Here is a 13834-nt window from a genome sequence, read left to right on the forward strand (position 1 = left end):
CCAGAACCAAGTAAACAAACAAACAAAAATCACAGAATGGACCTAAAAATACTAAATGTGCTTTACAATAAATCAACCTAATAACCTAGCATTTAAATTGATGTGCTGTTTCTGGGACAGACTATGTGTACAAATGCAGCACATCACATACTGTAGTGTGTTTCTGTTCATTGTGTTAGTGTCCTAATGGAGAATTACACAGCTTTTGATCAACGGGGTGAAATAAATGGTCAAATCATTGTTGTAATTATTATTTATTATGATTTATTATTCATAGCATTAATTTGTCCTCTGTTCTAGTCTGTCTGAGTGCAGTATAACAGAAGAAGGTTACAGATGTTTGTCTGAAGCTGTGAGATCAAACCCTTCACATCTGATAGAGCTGGATCTCACTGGAAATGATCCTGGACCATCAGGAGTCAAACTCATCTATGATTTAATACAAGACACAAACTGTGCACTGAACACTGTGAGGTGAGTACTGAATTAACAATAAATTAAGAAATTCAATGTTTAAAGTTGTTGATGGAACTTTACAATAAGGTTAAATTTTTAAGGGAAGGGATAATGTGTCAGAAATGAAGGAAGATAAAGGAATAAAGAAAAGTAACTTAACATTTAATGTGCACAAAGAAAAGAATGTTTTAAAAACATTTTTATTATAGTTCTTAAATATTTACTTTCAGCTTGTTGAAAAGTCCCACGGCACAGAAACTCTGTGATCGTCTAACCCCTGTTCTTGGACAAAGCCCCTTGCTTCTGAGAGAGATGGATCTGAGCAAACATATTAATGGGGATTCAGATGTTAAAAGTCTTTCTGATCTGATGGCTGATTCACACTGCAAACTTCAGATTTTAAAGTAAGTATGATTGTAAAACTAATAATTGCCTTAAAATGGTTATAAGTCCTGCTGATATTATACGAATTCTATGTGAGAGTTTGTGTCCCTTTACAGGCTAAATGAAAGCAACATTACAAGAGAAGGTTATGCTGCGCTGGCTTCAGCTTTTATTTTAAATCCTTCAAATCTGAGACAACTGGATCTGAGTAAGAATGAACTTGGAGACCCAGCAGTGAAGAAGATCTGCACTCTACTAGAACATAAGGACTGCAAACTAGAAAAGCTAATGTCAGTAAAGAGCTAAAAAAAACTAAGAAATAGAGGATTACATATTTCTGTAAATATAAAGCATGTTATATTTATACAATAATAGTTTTATTATACGATTGATTTTTCACTTTCTTATTTTTACAGGTTGAATAATTGCAGTTTAACAGAGAATGACTGTGATGCTTTGAGTTCAGCTCTTAATTCAAACCCTTCACACTTAAAAGAGCTGGAGCTGAGTGAAAATAAAGTAGGAGACTCTGGAGTCAATCATCTGTGTTCATTGTTACAGAATTCACTCTGCAAACTGACAAAACTAAAGTGAGTATTGATGAGCAAATTTAAGTCATTTTTCTAGAAGTTCAAATGAAGTTTACTATTCTAAATCTATATCTTGTTTAAATTCTGATGTAAAGTCATAACCTGTGGTGCGTTCGGGGGTGCCAACGAGAATTTTGGGCCCCATGACAAAAAATCAGATTGGGCCCCCTCTGCGCAGCTGTTGTCACCACATCTCTTGGACCCTCTAGTCTGTTGCTAGCCATCTTATTTCACTCTCAAACTATAGCCCAGTGGTTCTCAACTCTGGCCCGCGAGATCCATTTCCTGCACAGTTTATCCCCAACTCTGATATAAAACACCAGAACAAGCTAATCAGCTTCTTTAGAATAGATGCGTTCAACTAATTGCGGTCCTGTGCAAATCTATCATCGTATGACGTTAAATATATAATAACTTTATTTTTGTGAGTGGATGGCCTGCCACAGTGCCAGTATATAGTATATATATATCTTTGGTTGCAAACACGAGCAGGCGCAGTCCTGACAATGGTTTTACAAATTAAAGGATGAAAAACTAAATACTGCAACTGTATATGTAATATGTCTTTTATTCTATCTTACAACTTTCTTGAAAAGTGTGTTTGTTGAGTTTTAACATAAATGATACATGTTGATTCTGTCAACTATCTTTCTTTATTTTACTTTTGTCTGACATTCTAAAAATATATTGTTTTGTAATTATATTTGTCATCTCATTCAGGGTCCGTAACTGTGAGCTAACTGAGAAAAGCTGCTCATCTCTCAGTGCTGTTCTTAGTTCAGAAAACACCAGTTTAATAGAGTTGGACATGAGCATCAATCACCTGCGAGATTCAGGGACAAATCATCTCTGTACAGCACTGGAGAATCCACAATGTGAACTACAGATACTGAGGTAAAACAACAATCTGTCATTGTTTCATGTCATTTTTTTTCAATATTACCTTTAAATATACAAGTTAAAATTTAAAGTATAATAATATTTGTTAAATAAAATTCTAAATAAATAAAATTCAAAAATATTTTCTTATTATAACGTAACACAAAATATGACTGTTATTGAAAGATCTGACTACTAGATATGACCATTATGGAGTGATGAACTCTAGACTGCTATTTGGGCTTGAGCCACATTTAAGACAAACACTAATAAACTTGCAACTTGACTTGGACTCATGAACTCAAACTTAAACTTGGATACTTGTGAAGAAAAGTCATTTTGGTATAAACTGGATTCATTACGCTTGTCATGATTAAAATGAAATGTTAAAATGAATATAATATATATTACAGCCGGGGACTTGTGACTTACTCCAAAGTGCCCTCGTATTTCCTGAAATGATCATTTTGTTTCTGTTGTGTGCATTTACTACATGTTTGTGTAACTTTGTTCTATACTAATTTTGACAAGCTTTGCAGACCTCCCACAAGCACAACATGCTCTCAAACGCTTTGTTCCATACGGGATATATCGCCCTCTGAAGTGCACTTTGGAGTGAAAACAATCATGGCCACCAGACTGTTGGGTCGGTCCCATGGGCGTAAATCTCTTTTAACAGTATGGGGGACAATAAAGAGCAATTTTTGAAGGGGAACAAATAATAGTCAAAATATTACTTGCGTTAGGTTCATAGGTTTATCATACAGACTTGCAGTCATATTATAACTGAACTGTCAAATACTGTAATAAAAGTGAACATCTCATGAAGCTGTTTTGATTTATATATATCTTTTATCTCTGTTGTCAAGACAGGAAACAAATATAAAAACACACTACCCATAATACTACAGTCTTAATAAACAAAAGAGTGATGGTTATTTTCCCATGTAGTGCACTGCCTCTGCCAACAGAGCTTATCTGCTGAACACACACTGCATAAAATAGATGCTGAGAAAACTACCTTGACTACAGTGTCTGCTCACTGAACATGACTGACCGATCGGTAGATGCAGTACAATCCACAATACAGAGTGCTTGATCCGCAAAAACATTTTTTTTTAGTATGTTAGTCAGAAATATATTGTTTCCCTTCAACAATGGAAATTTCTGGCAATCCATGTTTTCACTATTATACAGGAGGTGGCATTGTTACCTGCTAATGAGACTGTGAAGGCTGATGTACTGTATAGTCCTGCATTAGACCTACGCCATGGGCAAGCATCGGTTTTCATTTACATCTGCGTCGTTGTCCACATTGACAGAAAACGACTGCTGGTTGTCAGTGTCCACTGCAGTGTTGCTTGTGTAAACCACAGTATCAAGGAAAGAGCAGAAGAAGCCGCAGCTTGTGTATGCTAGCACATAAGCATTAGCAGTGATAGCGTCACGTAAACATTTAGTTTTCTTGCAGCTTCGGTTGTTAAATATAGAAGAATAAATAATTTTAGATAAATCATTCTGAAATGTGTATGAGTAAATGCAACGCTATCGTAGAGTTTTTTGACCAATCGCAGCGCTTGTGCTCCATGTAGAATTATTCAAAGGTTTAAGAAAGGTGATTTCCAGGCGAAGGCGTACGGTACACAGCTCTGCTTTGGCTACACCATTCCTAGCACAAATAAATGATAATTCTGTACAACTTGGGCTTAAGGCATCTACATCTACCTAAAGGCATGTTTTGATCATTGTTGAGAATCAGATTTGTGCGGAGCAACTTTCTCAGCTTTTGATCAAAATTGTTGTAATTTTGAAGAAACCTGCCGACATTTGAGAGGTGTTAAAAGGAAGATATGAAAATATACAACTTTTCTTAACCAGAGGCTCTGTTATTTCACAAAAATGTTTGTATGTTTATAGAGGAATATATTCTAGGCCATTAACCTTTTGTGAAAATTAATAAAAATGCTGCCGCTGTCTGGTGATTTAAAAAAAACTAAAATTGTTCTCACTTTATTTTCTTATACGGTGTTGACGCTCCAAAAATCACAAGCATCCAACATTAAAGTAATCCAAATGACTCCAGTGGGTTAAATATGTATTTTAAAGCAAACAATATTCTTGCATGAGAAACTCATTTATAATAAAGTGCTAAAACTACTAAATGATTGTATTGTTATAAAAAGATGAATGGTCATTTTAATATTTTCATTTGAGGAAATTGTGAAGGCTTTAATTTAACCCCATGTGGTTAAGTGATTTGTATCGGAGCAATTTTATTTTGATCTGAAATTGTCAAAATGTGTTTGTTCTCTGTCATAGTGTGTCTGAGTGCAGTATAACAGAAGGAGGTTATGTTGCTCTGTCTAAAGCTGTGAGATCAAACCCTTCACATCTGATAGAGCTGGATCTCACTGGAAATGATCCTGGACCATCAGGAGTCAAACTCATCTATGATTTAATACAAGACACAAACTGTGCACTGAACACTGTGAGGTGAGTGTTACTAAAATTATTTTTATGATTAAATGAAAAAAGTGTTGATATGATATGGTTAATATGGTTTTCTATATAGGTTCGTAGATGCAAAACAAGGTTGTGACAACCATACACATTTTACATATATCAATGTAAAATTCCTCTGTTCACAGGTTCTTGAAAAGTTCTTCTGCTGTGGAAGCTGTTGAGTATCTGAAGACTCTTGATATAAATCCTTTACTCCAGAGAGAAGTGAATCTGAAGGATCATAAACTAGACGAGTCAAGTGTGAAACAGATCTGTGATCTACTGCAGGATAAACACTGTAGACTCAACACACTCATGTGAGTAATTTCTATACTGTTTTTATACTTGGAATTTAATTCAACATTGTGTTAAATTACATGATTACACATCTGGTTGTGATTCAGACTCTTATGAAAAAAATATTTTGAGGAGGGTTATGATCAGTGAAGCATCATGTACTTGTTTGATCTTCTGCTCATGTAGATGAAGTTTGTTTTGTGTCTCTTCAGGTTGAGTTCTTGTAGTATTACAGCAGAAGGTTGTGCTGCTCTCACAGAAGCTTTAAATGTGAATCCATCACATGTGAAAGAACTGAATCTGAGTGGAAATACATTTGGAGACTCAGGAATCAAGAAGATCTCTGATCTGATGAAGAACTCACAGTGTAAACTGAAGAAACTCAAGTATGTGTTTTTCATTCATGTTCATTTATTCTTGTTAATGTAAATGAATAAATGTCTAATTTATTATATGAAGTTTCATGAAAAATGTTAATGAAGACCGCAAACAACATTTTCAGACATATTTACACACTTCAACTATAGAGCTAACAATTCAATAAAATAAACAAATAAAAGAGCTTCTAATCTAATCTAGAATCTAATATGATTTTTTGTTTATTTCATAGTCTGTCTGACTGCAGTATAACAGAAGAGGTTATGTTGCTCTGTCTAAAGCTGTGAGATCAAACCCTTCACATCTGATAGAGCTGGATCTCACTGGAAATGATCCTGGACCATCAGGAGTCAAACTCATCTATGATTTAATACAAGACACAAACTGTGAACTGAACACTGTGAGGTGATTTATGCTTTTATATTATATAGATAACAAATAAGAAGAAGAAATACTGATTCTATTGGTATTCTTCCCCAATGGGAGTCTATGGCAGGCCTATGAACTGTATGTTGGAAATGAATGAAATTTGGCATAGTTGTAGTTCTGGTCCTCAAGAGTCATGTAACTAATTATGGGGGCCACTAATTATGACTCACTCTATAGGTCCACCAGCTGTTCAAAATATTCACTTTTCAAATGGCTTTAACCTTTGAACGTGATGATCTGCAGAAAATTTTACTCTGCACATGTCATCCATTCATCAATCTGTACAAAAGGCCAGGCTGTCTTAAGAGCCCTTATTACATTCCGGCCTATTACAGTAGCACACATCTTGAATAGATGAATTTAGATTTTTGCCTTTGAAAAGTTTGCGATGTCATAACCTTTGAACAAACTTGGCCCAAAAATGTATTGCAGGCTGTAACTTCGATCCATTGATACGAAACTTGGTACGTGTCATCAACACCTAGGACTTAGCCAAATCCAATAACAGCACCCCCTATGGGTCACAAGATTTACAAAATGGCGTTTTTGATTGTGTTCATAGTTTTTACCTAGTGTTCATAAGATATATCACTTTTTTTGAAATTTCTTATAATTCTTGTCAGAGAATAATTTTCTGGCTGTCATTATTTCTCCTGGTCCGTGCTAATTCCATTGACTTCCCGTTTGTAATTTTCCAATATTCAGTTCATAACTAAGCATAAATATCAGTTATAGTGTCACGGTGCTGTCAGCCCCAGTCTGACTCCCAGTGTTCTCTACGGTCAGTTTCCGCGTGTTCACCCCTCATACTAAGGAGGGATCCTTCACTCTCCCTCACCTGTACCTCATCTGCCATCACCCTCATCTGGCAGTCATCACCATCATTACCTGGACTCTATTGATACTAGCCTTTGTTCAGTGTATGTTGGCAGGTCTAGATGTTTTATGTCGTAACTGCTAGCTCAGACCCAGTAGCCTTGCTCCTAGTTATTCTTACTTGTGGATGTTTACTTGTGGCTGTTGACCTGTGGATTGTTACCTCTTTGGATGTTTATCTGTAGAAGTTTTACCTGTGGATGTTTACCTGTTTCCTTGAATTGTTTGTCATTAAAACGTCTGTGAAATCATCTTGTGTGGTCCGCCACCTTCCAGTGTTATACATATAGCAGTTATATGAAAGAAATCTTAAATAGAATTTTAACTAAATGTCGCTTTCATTTAACCCTTGTTTGCTATTTCACATTAAGACTTCAGATTTCTTTCAAATTTTTCTCTGTGTGGGGAGAATTTATTTTTTACACTTGAGACAATGTTTGCCACAGTAAACATTTTTTTGAGTCTTCACTTTTGCTTTAATGCAAGGCTTGTCTAACATGAACTTCCTTAGTTAGGGAATATAATTTATGAGACAAAACCAAGTTGGCTGTTGATTTGACAGAGTTAACTATTATCTATCTGTAGATTTGTGAAGAGTCCTGATGCAGAAGCAGCTTGTGTTTATCTGACTGATGTTCTGGGTGTGAATCCATTACTGCTGAAAGAACTGAATCTGAGTGACAATAAACTGAGAGATCTGGATGGAGAGAAACTCTCGGCTCTATTGATGGACTCTCATAGTAAAGTGGAGAAAATCATGTGAGTTTCATATATACAGTATAATACACCTTCATACATGTGTGTGTTATTAAGATCTGATGATGATGATGATGTGTTATTGTGTTTAGATTGAATAAGTGTGAGCTGACAGAGAAACAGTGTTCAGCTGTAGCGTCTGTTCTCTCCTGTAAAACCCTCGTGAGAGAGATGAATCTGAACAACAGTCGTCTGCTGGATTCAGGACTCAAACACATCTGTGAGGGACTGAAGAATCCTCAGTGTCAACTCCACATACTCAAGTGAGTTCATCATTTTTTTTCTAGCCTGGGTGTCAAGAGTGTCAGTTTTGAAACTGCTCCGTGTTTTGTCATTTTCATATTTTGTGTTTTTATATAAAACTATTTTGCAAGATCAGTATAAGACATATGTTTTTTTTGTAGGTTTTCTGTTTTGTCTTTTCTTATTATGTATTAGATTACAACATTATTAGATAACTGAGAGGGGACTTTGAAAACAAACTTATATCTTAAAGTGCAAAATCCATTTAGGGTCATTTGAAAGTTAATACGGCAGAATAAAATGAGAGCTAAAAAATATAAACATTTAATGTATTTAAAATTTTAGCATATTTAAGTATTTACTAAAACAACTGTACCATCTCCAAGGTTGTTGAGGAATAAAAAATTACGTACAGTATATCAGTATATCTCTTTAACAGAATTAATCGTTCAAAGTAAACTAGTTTACATAAATGAGGCAAACTCTCTGTAAAAATTCCAGAGCAATTTAACTGTTGCTGTTTTTAGTCAAATGCAACTGCAGAATACCATGTTATTGTAAAACAACAAAATATTGTGTTGTGTTGTAGATTGTCTGAGTGCAGTATAACAGAAGGAGGTTATGTTGCTCTGTCTGAAGCTGTGAGATCAAACCCTTCACATCTGATAGAGCTGGATCTCACTGGAAATGATCCTGGACCATCAGGAGGCAAACTCTTGTATGATTTAATACAAGACACAAACTGTGCACTGAACACTGTGAGGTGAGTTGTGTTAAATAATACAAAATAACTTGTAAGGCTTATCATTCATAAAGACAGTGTTTCAGTATTATAATTATAATCTGTTTTATTAAAGCAGACTAACTGAAAATAAATGAAAGTTCAATGGTTTTGATCAGCACCAGTTACTGGGCTTGTAGTTATCATTTATATATATATAGTTTAATTTGTTTAACTTTTACAACCGCAGGTTCTTGAAAAGTTCTTCTGCTGTGGAAGCCTTTGACTATCTGAAGACTCTTGATATAAACGCTTTACTCCAGAGAGAAGTGAATCTGAGTAACCATGAACTAGACGAGTCAAGAGTGAAACAGATCTGTGATCTACTGCAGGATAAACACTGTAGACTCAACACACTCATGTGAGTATTTGATCTTTTTACAGTAAAGAGTCAACCACAATGTGTTTCTATCACCACAATTAACATGGAAAACTTGTCCACAAAATTTCCACCAGATGGATCAAAGGGACAGTTGGTGGCTTTAGTTTCATTTGTGTCGAATATTGCAGTGTTAAATATGAAAGATTTTTCTGTGCAGGTTATCTGTTTTTTATTTCATAATCTCATAAGCAATATCCAGCAAAAAATATATATATTAATTTCAAATGATGTATTCACATGTTTCAGTGTCTTTCGTTTGTTTCAGTTAAGGTTGAATTCTTTACTTTAAAATACTTTTTGTATAGATGTGTGGAAAATATGCTGCACATAACACATATTTATTCCCACATACATTTCATAAGTTTAAGGAAAAAAAATTGCACATATCAAGCTGTGTTATTTGCGTCTCCTCACAAACAAAACATGAGTTATTACCAGAAACGGATTATGACTTTGATGTGCCCTGAGGGCAATTTGTTCATATATAATTACACCCCAAACTATAATAAAATACTCACTAAATTCATTACCAACTTTAAAGATGATGATATTTAATGGGCTAGCGCCTGTCTATTTATCTGAGCTTTTGAATGTACATGTACCTGTAAGAGCACTTAGGTCATGTAATCAGATGCTTCTTGATGTTCCGAGAACCAGATTAAGAAATAAAGGAGACTGTGCTTTTTCAGTGGTGGCACCAAACTTGTGGAATGGTCAACCTGTACATTTAAGAACTGCTCAGACTGTTGGAATTGTTAAGACATTACTTACGACACACCTGTATTCTTTGGCTTTTATGTCAGGCTGAGTGGAGACATTGCGATGTTATTATTTGTATTAGTGTGTATGTATATATTTGTATGTATATATATGTATATATATATTAGTGGTGGGCCGTTATCGGCGGTAAGTAGGTCTATCGCCTCTTTGCATTGATTTATCATGTAAATCACTTGTGTTTGACACGCCATTCGCGTTTGGTCTGAACACAACATAACGTTACTGTGAAATTACCACCTCAAACGTGACGTAATAACATGGATGCAGCTTTGAAGCCGCCGGGTTGCTTCAGGGAAAATTTGTTTTTAAGAAGCTTCCCAATGGAAACCTCGACAAGACTGAGGTTGTTTGCACCTTGTTCAATGTGGAATTGGTTTACTATACGGAATTGGTTTACATACAGTTGGTTTAAAAAAAACCTTTCTCTCAACAGGTAGTGGTCTAGCTTTAGTTGAAACCAGTAACTTTGTATTGGCACCTAATGTATTATGGCTCCTGTATGACATATCGCTTGTTGCTCCCTAACTCTTTGTAAGTCGCTTTGGATAAAAGCGTCTGCTAAATGACTAAATGTAAATGTACTGTAGGAGCTCTTCCAGTCTCAAGTACCACCTAAACGCAAAGCATCCCTTAGCTAATGCGGAAGTAAACACAAGCACATCTTATTGAACATAATTTATTTTCATCACCAATTATCATAGTAGAACAGCTTTCTCAAGCAGTTTGTGATGCATTTTGGAAACAGGAGATGAGCCCCTGGTCTAATGCGCCACCTGGCTTGAGAAACCCGTTCTCAAAGACTTACTTTTAGTCATTATTTGGGTTGCACACATATTCTGAATGCCTTCGGCAGAATTCAAATGAGCCATTTTAATCTGGATTAATCTAAATTAATTCCAAGATTAATCTAGATTAAAAAAATTAATATATGCCCACCACCACTAATATATATATACAGTGAGGAAAATAAGTATTTGAACACCCTGCTATTTTGCATTTTCTCCCACTTAGAAATCATGGAGGGGTCTGAAATTGTCATCGTAGGTGCATGTCCACTGTGAGAGACATAATCTAAAAAAAATCCAGAAATCACAATGTATGATTTTTTAAACTATTTATTTGTATGATACAGCTGCAAATAAGTATTTGAACATCTGTCTATCAGCTAGAATTCTGACCCTCAAAGACCTGTTAGTCTGCCTTTAAAATGTCCACCTCCACTCCATTTATTATCCTATATCAGATGCATCTGTTTGAGGTCTTTAGCTGCATAAAGACACCTGTCCACCCCATACAATCAGTAAGAATCCAACTACTAACATGGCCAAGACCAAAGAGCTGTCCAAAGACACTAGAGACGAGGGTTGTACACCTCCACAAGGCTGGAAAGGGCTACGGGGAAATTGCCAAGCAGCTTGGTGAAAAACGGTCCACTGCTGGAGCAATCATTAGAAAATGATCCTAAGAAAGGTGAGAAATCAGCCCAGAACTACATGGGAGGAGCTGGTCAATGACCTGAAAAGAGCTGGGACCACCGTTTCCAAGGTTACTGTTGGTAATACATGAAGACGTCATGGTTTGAAATCATGCATGGCATGAAAGGTTCCCCTGCTTAAACCAGCACATGTCCAGGCCCGTCTTAAGTTTGCCAATGACCTTTGGATGATCCAGAGGAGTCATGGGAGAAAGTCATGTGGTCAGATGAGACCAAAATATAACTTTTTGGTCATAATTCCACTAAACGTGTTTGGAGGAAAAAGTTCAGTTTTGTGTGTTTGTAAATGTTTTCCCTGTTGAATGTTTCAGACTGAGGGATTGTGGTCTAACAGAAGAAAGTTGTCCATCTTTAGCTTCAGTTTTAAGATCAAACTCTAGTGTGACAGAACTCAACATGAGTAACAATAATCTACTGGATTCAGGAGTGAAGAAACTACAGGAAGGACTTGAACATACCAACTGTAAACTGAAGAAACTCAGGTAACTACATTAAGAGAACACATGTTTAAAACAATCCCCTTAAATTAACAAGTAAATAACTGTAAAGAAAGATGACGTTTTTTGTTTGATTCTGTCAACAGTTTGAATGAAAAGTGAAAAACTTGTTTTGTTCCTTATACTTATACATGTGATCATTGGTTCTGCTGAGTTTTCAAAGGCAGAGACACAAATATCAGTAGTAGTTTTCATTATTATTTCAAATGTATGTTGTAGATTGTCTGAGTGCAGTATAACAGAAGGAGGTTATGTTGCTCTGTCTGAAGCTGTGAGATCAAACCCTTCACATCTGATAGAGCTGGATCTCACTGGAAATGATCCTGGACCATCAGGAGTCAAACTCATCTATGATTTAATACAAGACACAAAATGCAAACTGAACACTGTGAGGTGAGTGTTACTTAAATTATTTTTATGGTTGAACGAAAAAAGTGTTGATATGTTATGGTTAATATGGTTTTCTATATAGGTTTGTAGATGCAACAAAAGGTTGTGACAACCATACACATTTTACATTTTACCTCTGTCCAAAGGTTCTTGAAAAGTTCTTCTGCAGCAAAAGGCTTTAAGTATCTGAAGACTCTTGATATAAATCCTTTACTCCAGAGAGAAGTGAATCTGAGCGATCATGAACTAGACGAGTCAAGAGTGAAACAGATCTGTGATCTACTGCAGGATAAACACTGTAGACTCAACACACTCACGTGAGTTATTTCTATACTGTTTTTATACTTGGCATTTAATTCAGACTCTCATGAAAAATTTATTTTGAGGAGGGTTATGATCAGTGAAGCATCATGTACTTGTTTGATCTTCTGCTCATGTAGATGAAGTTTGTTTTGTGTCTCTTCAGGTTGAGTTCTTGTAGTATTACAGCAGAAGGTTGTGCTGCTCTCACAGAAGCTTTAAATGTGAATCCATCACATGTGAAAGAACTGAATCTGAGTGGAAATACATTTGGAGACTCAGGAATCAAGAAGATCTCTGATCTGATGAAGAACTCACAGTGTACACTGAAGAAACTCAAGTATGTGTTTTTCATTCATGTTCATTTATTCTTGTTAATGTAAATGGATAAATGTCTAATTCATTATATGAAGTTTCATGAAAAATGTAAATGAAGACTGCAAACAACATTTTCAGACATATTTACACACTTGGGGCCCTATTTTAACGATCTGAAACGCAAGTGTCAAAGCGCGAAGCGCAAGTAACTTTGTGGGCGGGTCTCGGCGCTGTTGCTATTTTCCCGGCGTGATAAATGTCTCTTGCGCCCGGCGCAAATCTAAAATGGGTTGGTCTGAAGTAGCTTCATTATTCATAGGTGTGGTTTGAGCGTAACGTGAAATAAACCAATCAGAGCGTCATCCAACATTCCCTTTTAAAGCAGGTGCGCAAGTTCCAATATGGATTGCTATTATTATGGCGTATTTACCAGGCGCACGCTCAACTTAACTGGTAAGTTGAAGACTAAGGTTTTTAATGTACTTACATTATGGTAAAGGTGATTTCACAGTCTTTTTTTTTCAGTCTTTCAGTTTTTTCAGTTTTTCAGTCGATTTATTTTCCTGGTTCTTGACGGACAAACCAATTTGTCAGATGTCCTTATATACATATATGTCTTCCCACTATTGGACAAACAGGTCTGATCCTTAATTACTACAGTTAGCCTGAATAATTTGTAAGCTAGATTTATGCCTATTTTTTCACATCTTCGTGGCACACCACAATGATTTCCGTCATCTCATGTGTTAATATTTTTTTAGTGTAACAATTTATGATTTGCAAAAATAACTGTTGCATCTGTGTAGATTACATGAGCAAAGTGTATGCGCGTTGTGCACGCTATACATTATGGTCAAGCATGCGCCCTTAAAATAGCATAATGAACAACGCGCCACTGACTTTAGACTAGGTTTTTTCTGGTCAGTGGCGCAATTGTTTAATGGAACAGCAAAATAGCACCAGGGATTGTTTGCGCCGGAACACGCCTCCTTTTTTGCGCTGAACCGCCCAGGGAGCGCAAGTTCTTTCACTAGTTTAGCGACGTGCTTCTGTGGAGGGAAAAGCGCGCTTTGCGCGGGTGCAAAATAGGAATGACACATG

At 36.0% G+C, this 13834-nt stretch overlaps 1 protein-coding gene across 1 annotated transcript in view; it reads left to right on the forward strand.

Annotated features, from left to right (window-relative positions):
- LOC130436438 (uncharacterized) overlaps positions 1 to 13834 on the forward strand; it is a 210278-nt gene that overhangs the window by 84443 nt on the left and 112001 nt on the right. Inside the window, exons 40-53 of the mRNA XM_056767084.1 lie at positions 301 to 474; positions 687 to 860; positions 957 to 1130; positions 1257 to 1430; positions 2151 to 2324; positions 4629 to 4802; positions 7377 to 7550; positions 7640 to 7810; positions 8380 to 8553; positions 8762 to 8932; positions 11540 to 11710; positions 11945 to 12118; positions 12262 to 12432; positions 12582 to 12755. Coding sequence (XP_056623062.1) covers positions 301 to 474; positions 687 to 860; positions 957 to 1130; positions 1257 to 1430; positions 2151 to 2324; positions 4629 to 4802; positions 7377 to 7550; positions 7640 to 7810; positions 8380 to 8553; positions 8762 to 8932; positions 11540 to 11710; positions 11945 to 12118; positions 12262 to 12432; positions 12582 to 12755 — 2424 coding nt within the window. The remainder of the gene's footprint in view (positions 1 to 300; positions 475 to 686; positions 861 to 956; positions 1131 to 1256; positions 1431 to 2150; positions 2325 to 4628; positions 4803 to 7376; positions 7551 to 7639; positions 7811 to 8379; positions 8554 to 8761; positions 8933 to 11539; positions 11711 to 11944; positions 12119 to 12261; positions 12433 to 12581; positions 12756 to 13834) is intronic.

The sequence above is a fragment of the Triplophysa dalaica genome, chromosome 15 (genome assembly GCF_015846415.1).
Source record: "Triplophysa dalaica isolate WHDGS20190420 chromosome 15, ASM1584641v1, whole genome shotgun sequence".
In the NCBI taxonomy this organism is placed as follows: domain Eukaryota; kingdom Metazoa; phylum Chordata; class Actinopteri; order Cypriniformes; family Nemacheilidae; genus Triplophysa; species Triplophysa dalaica.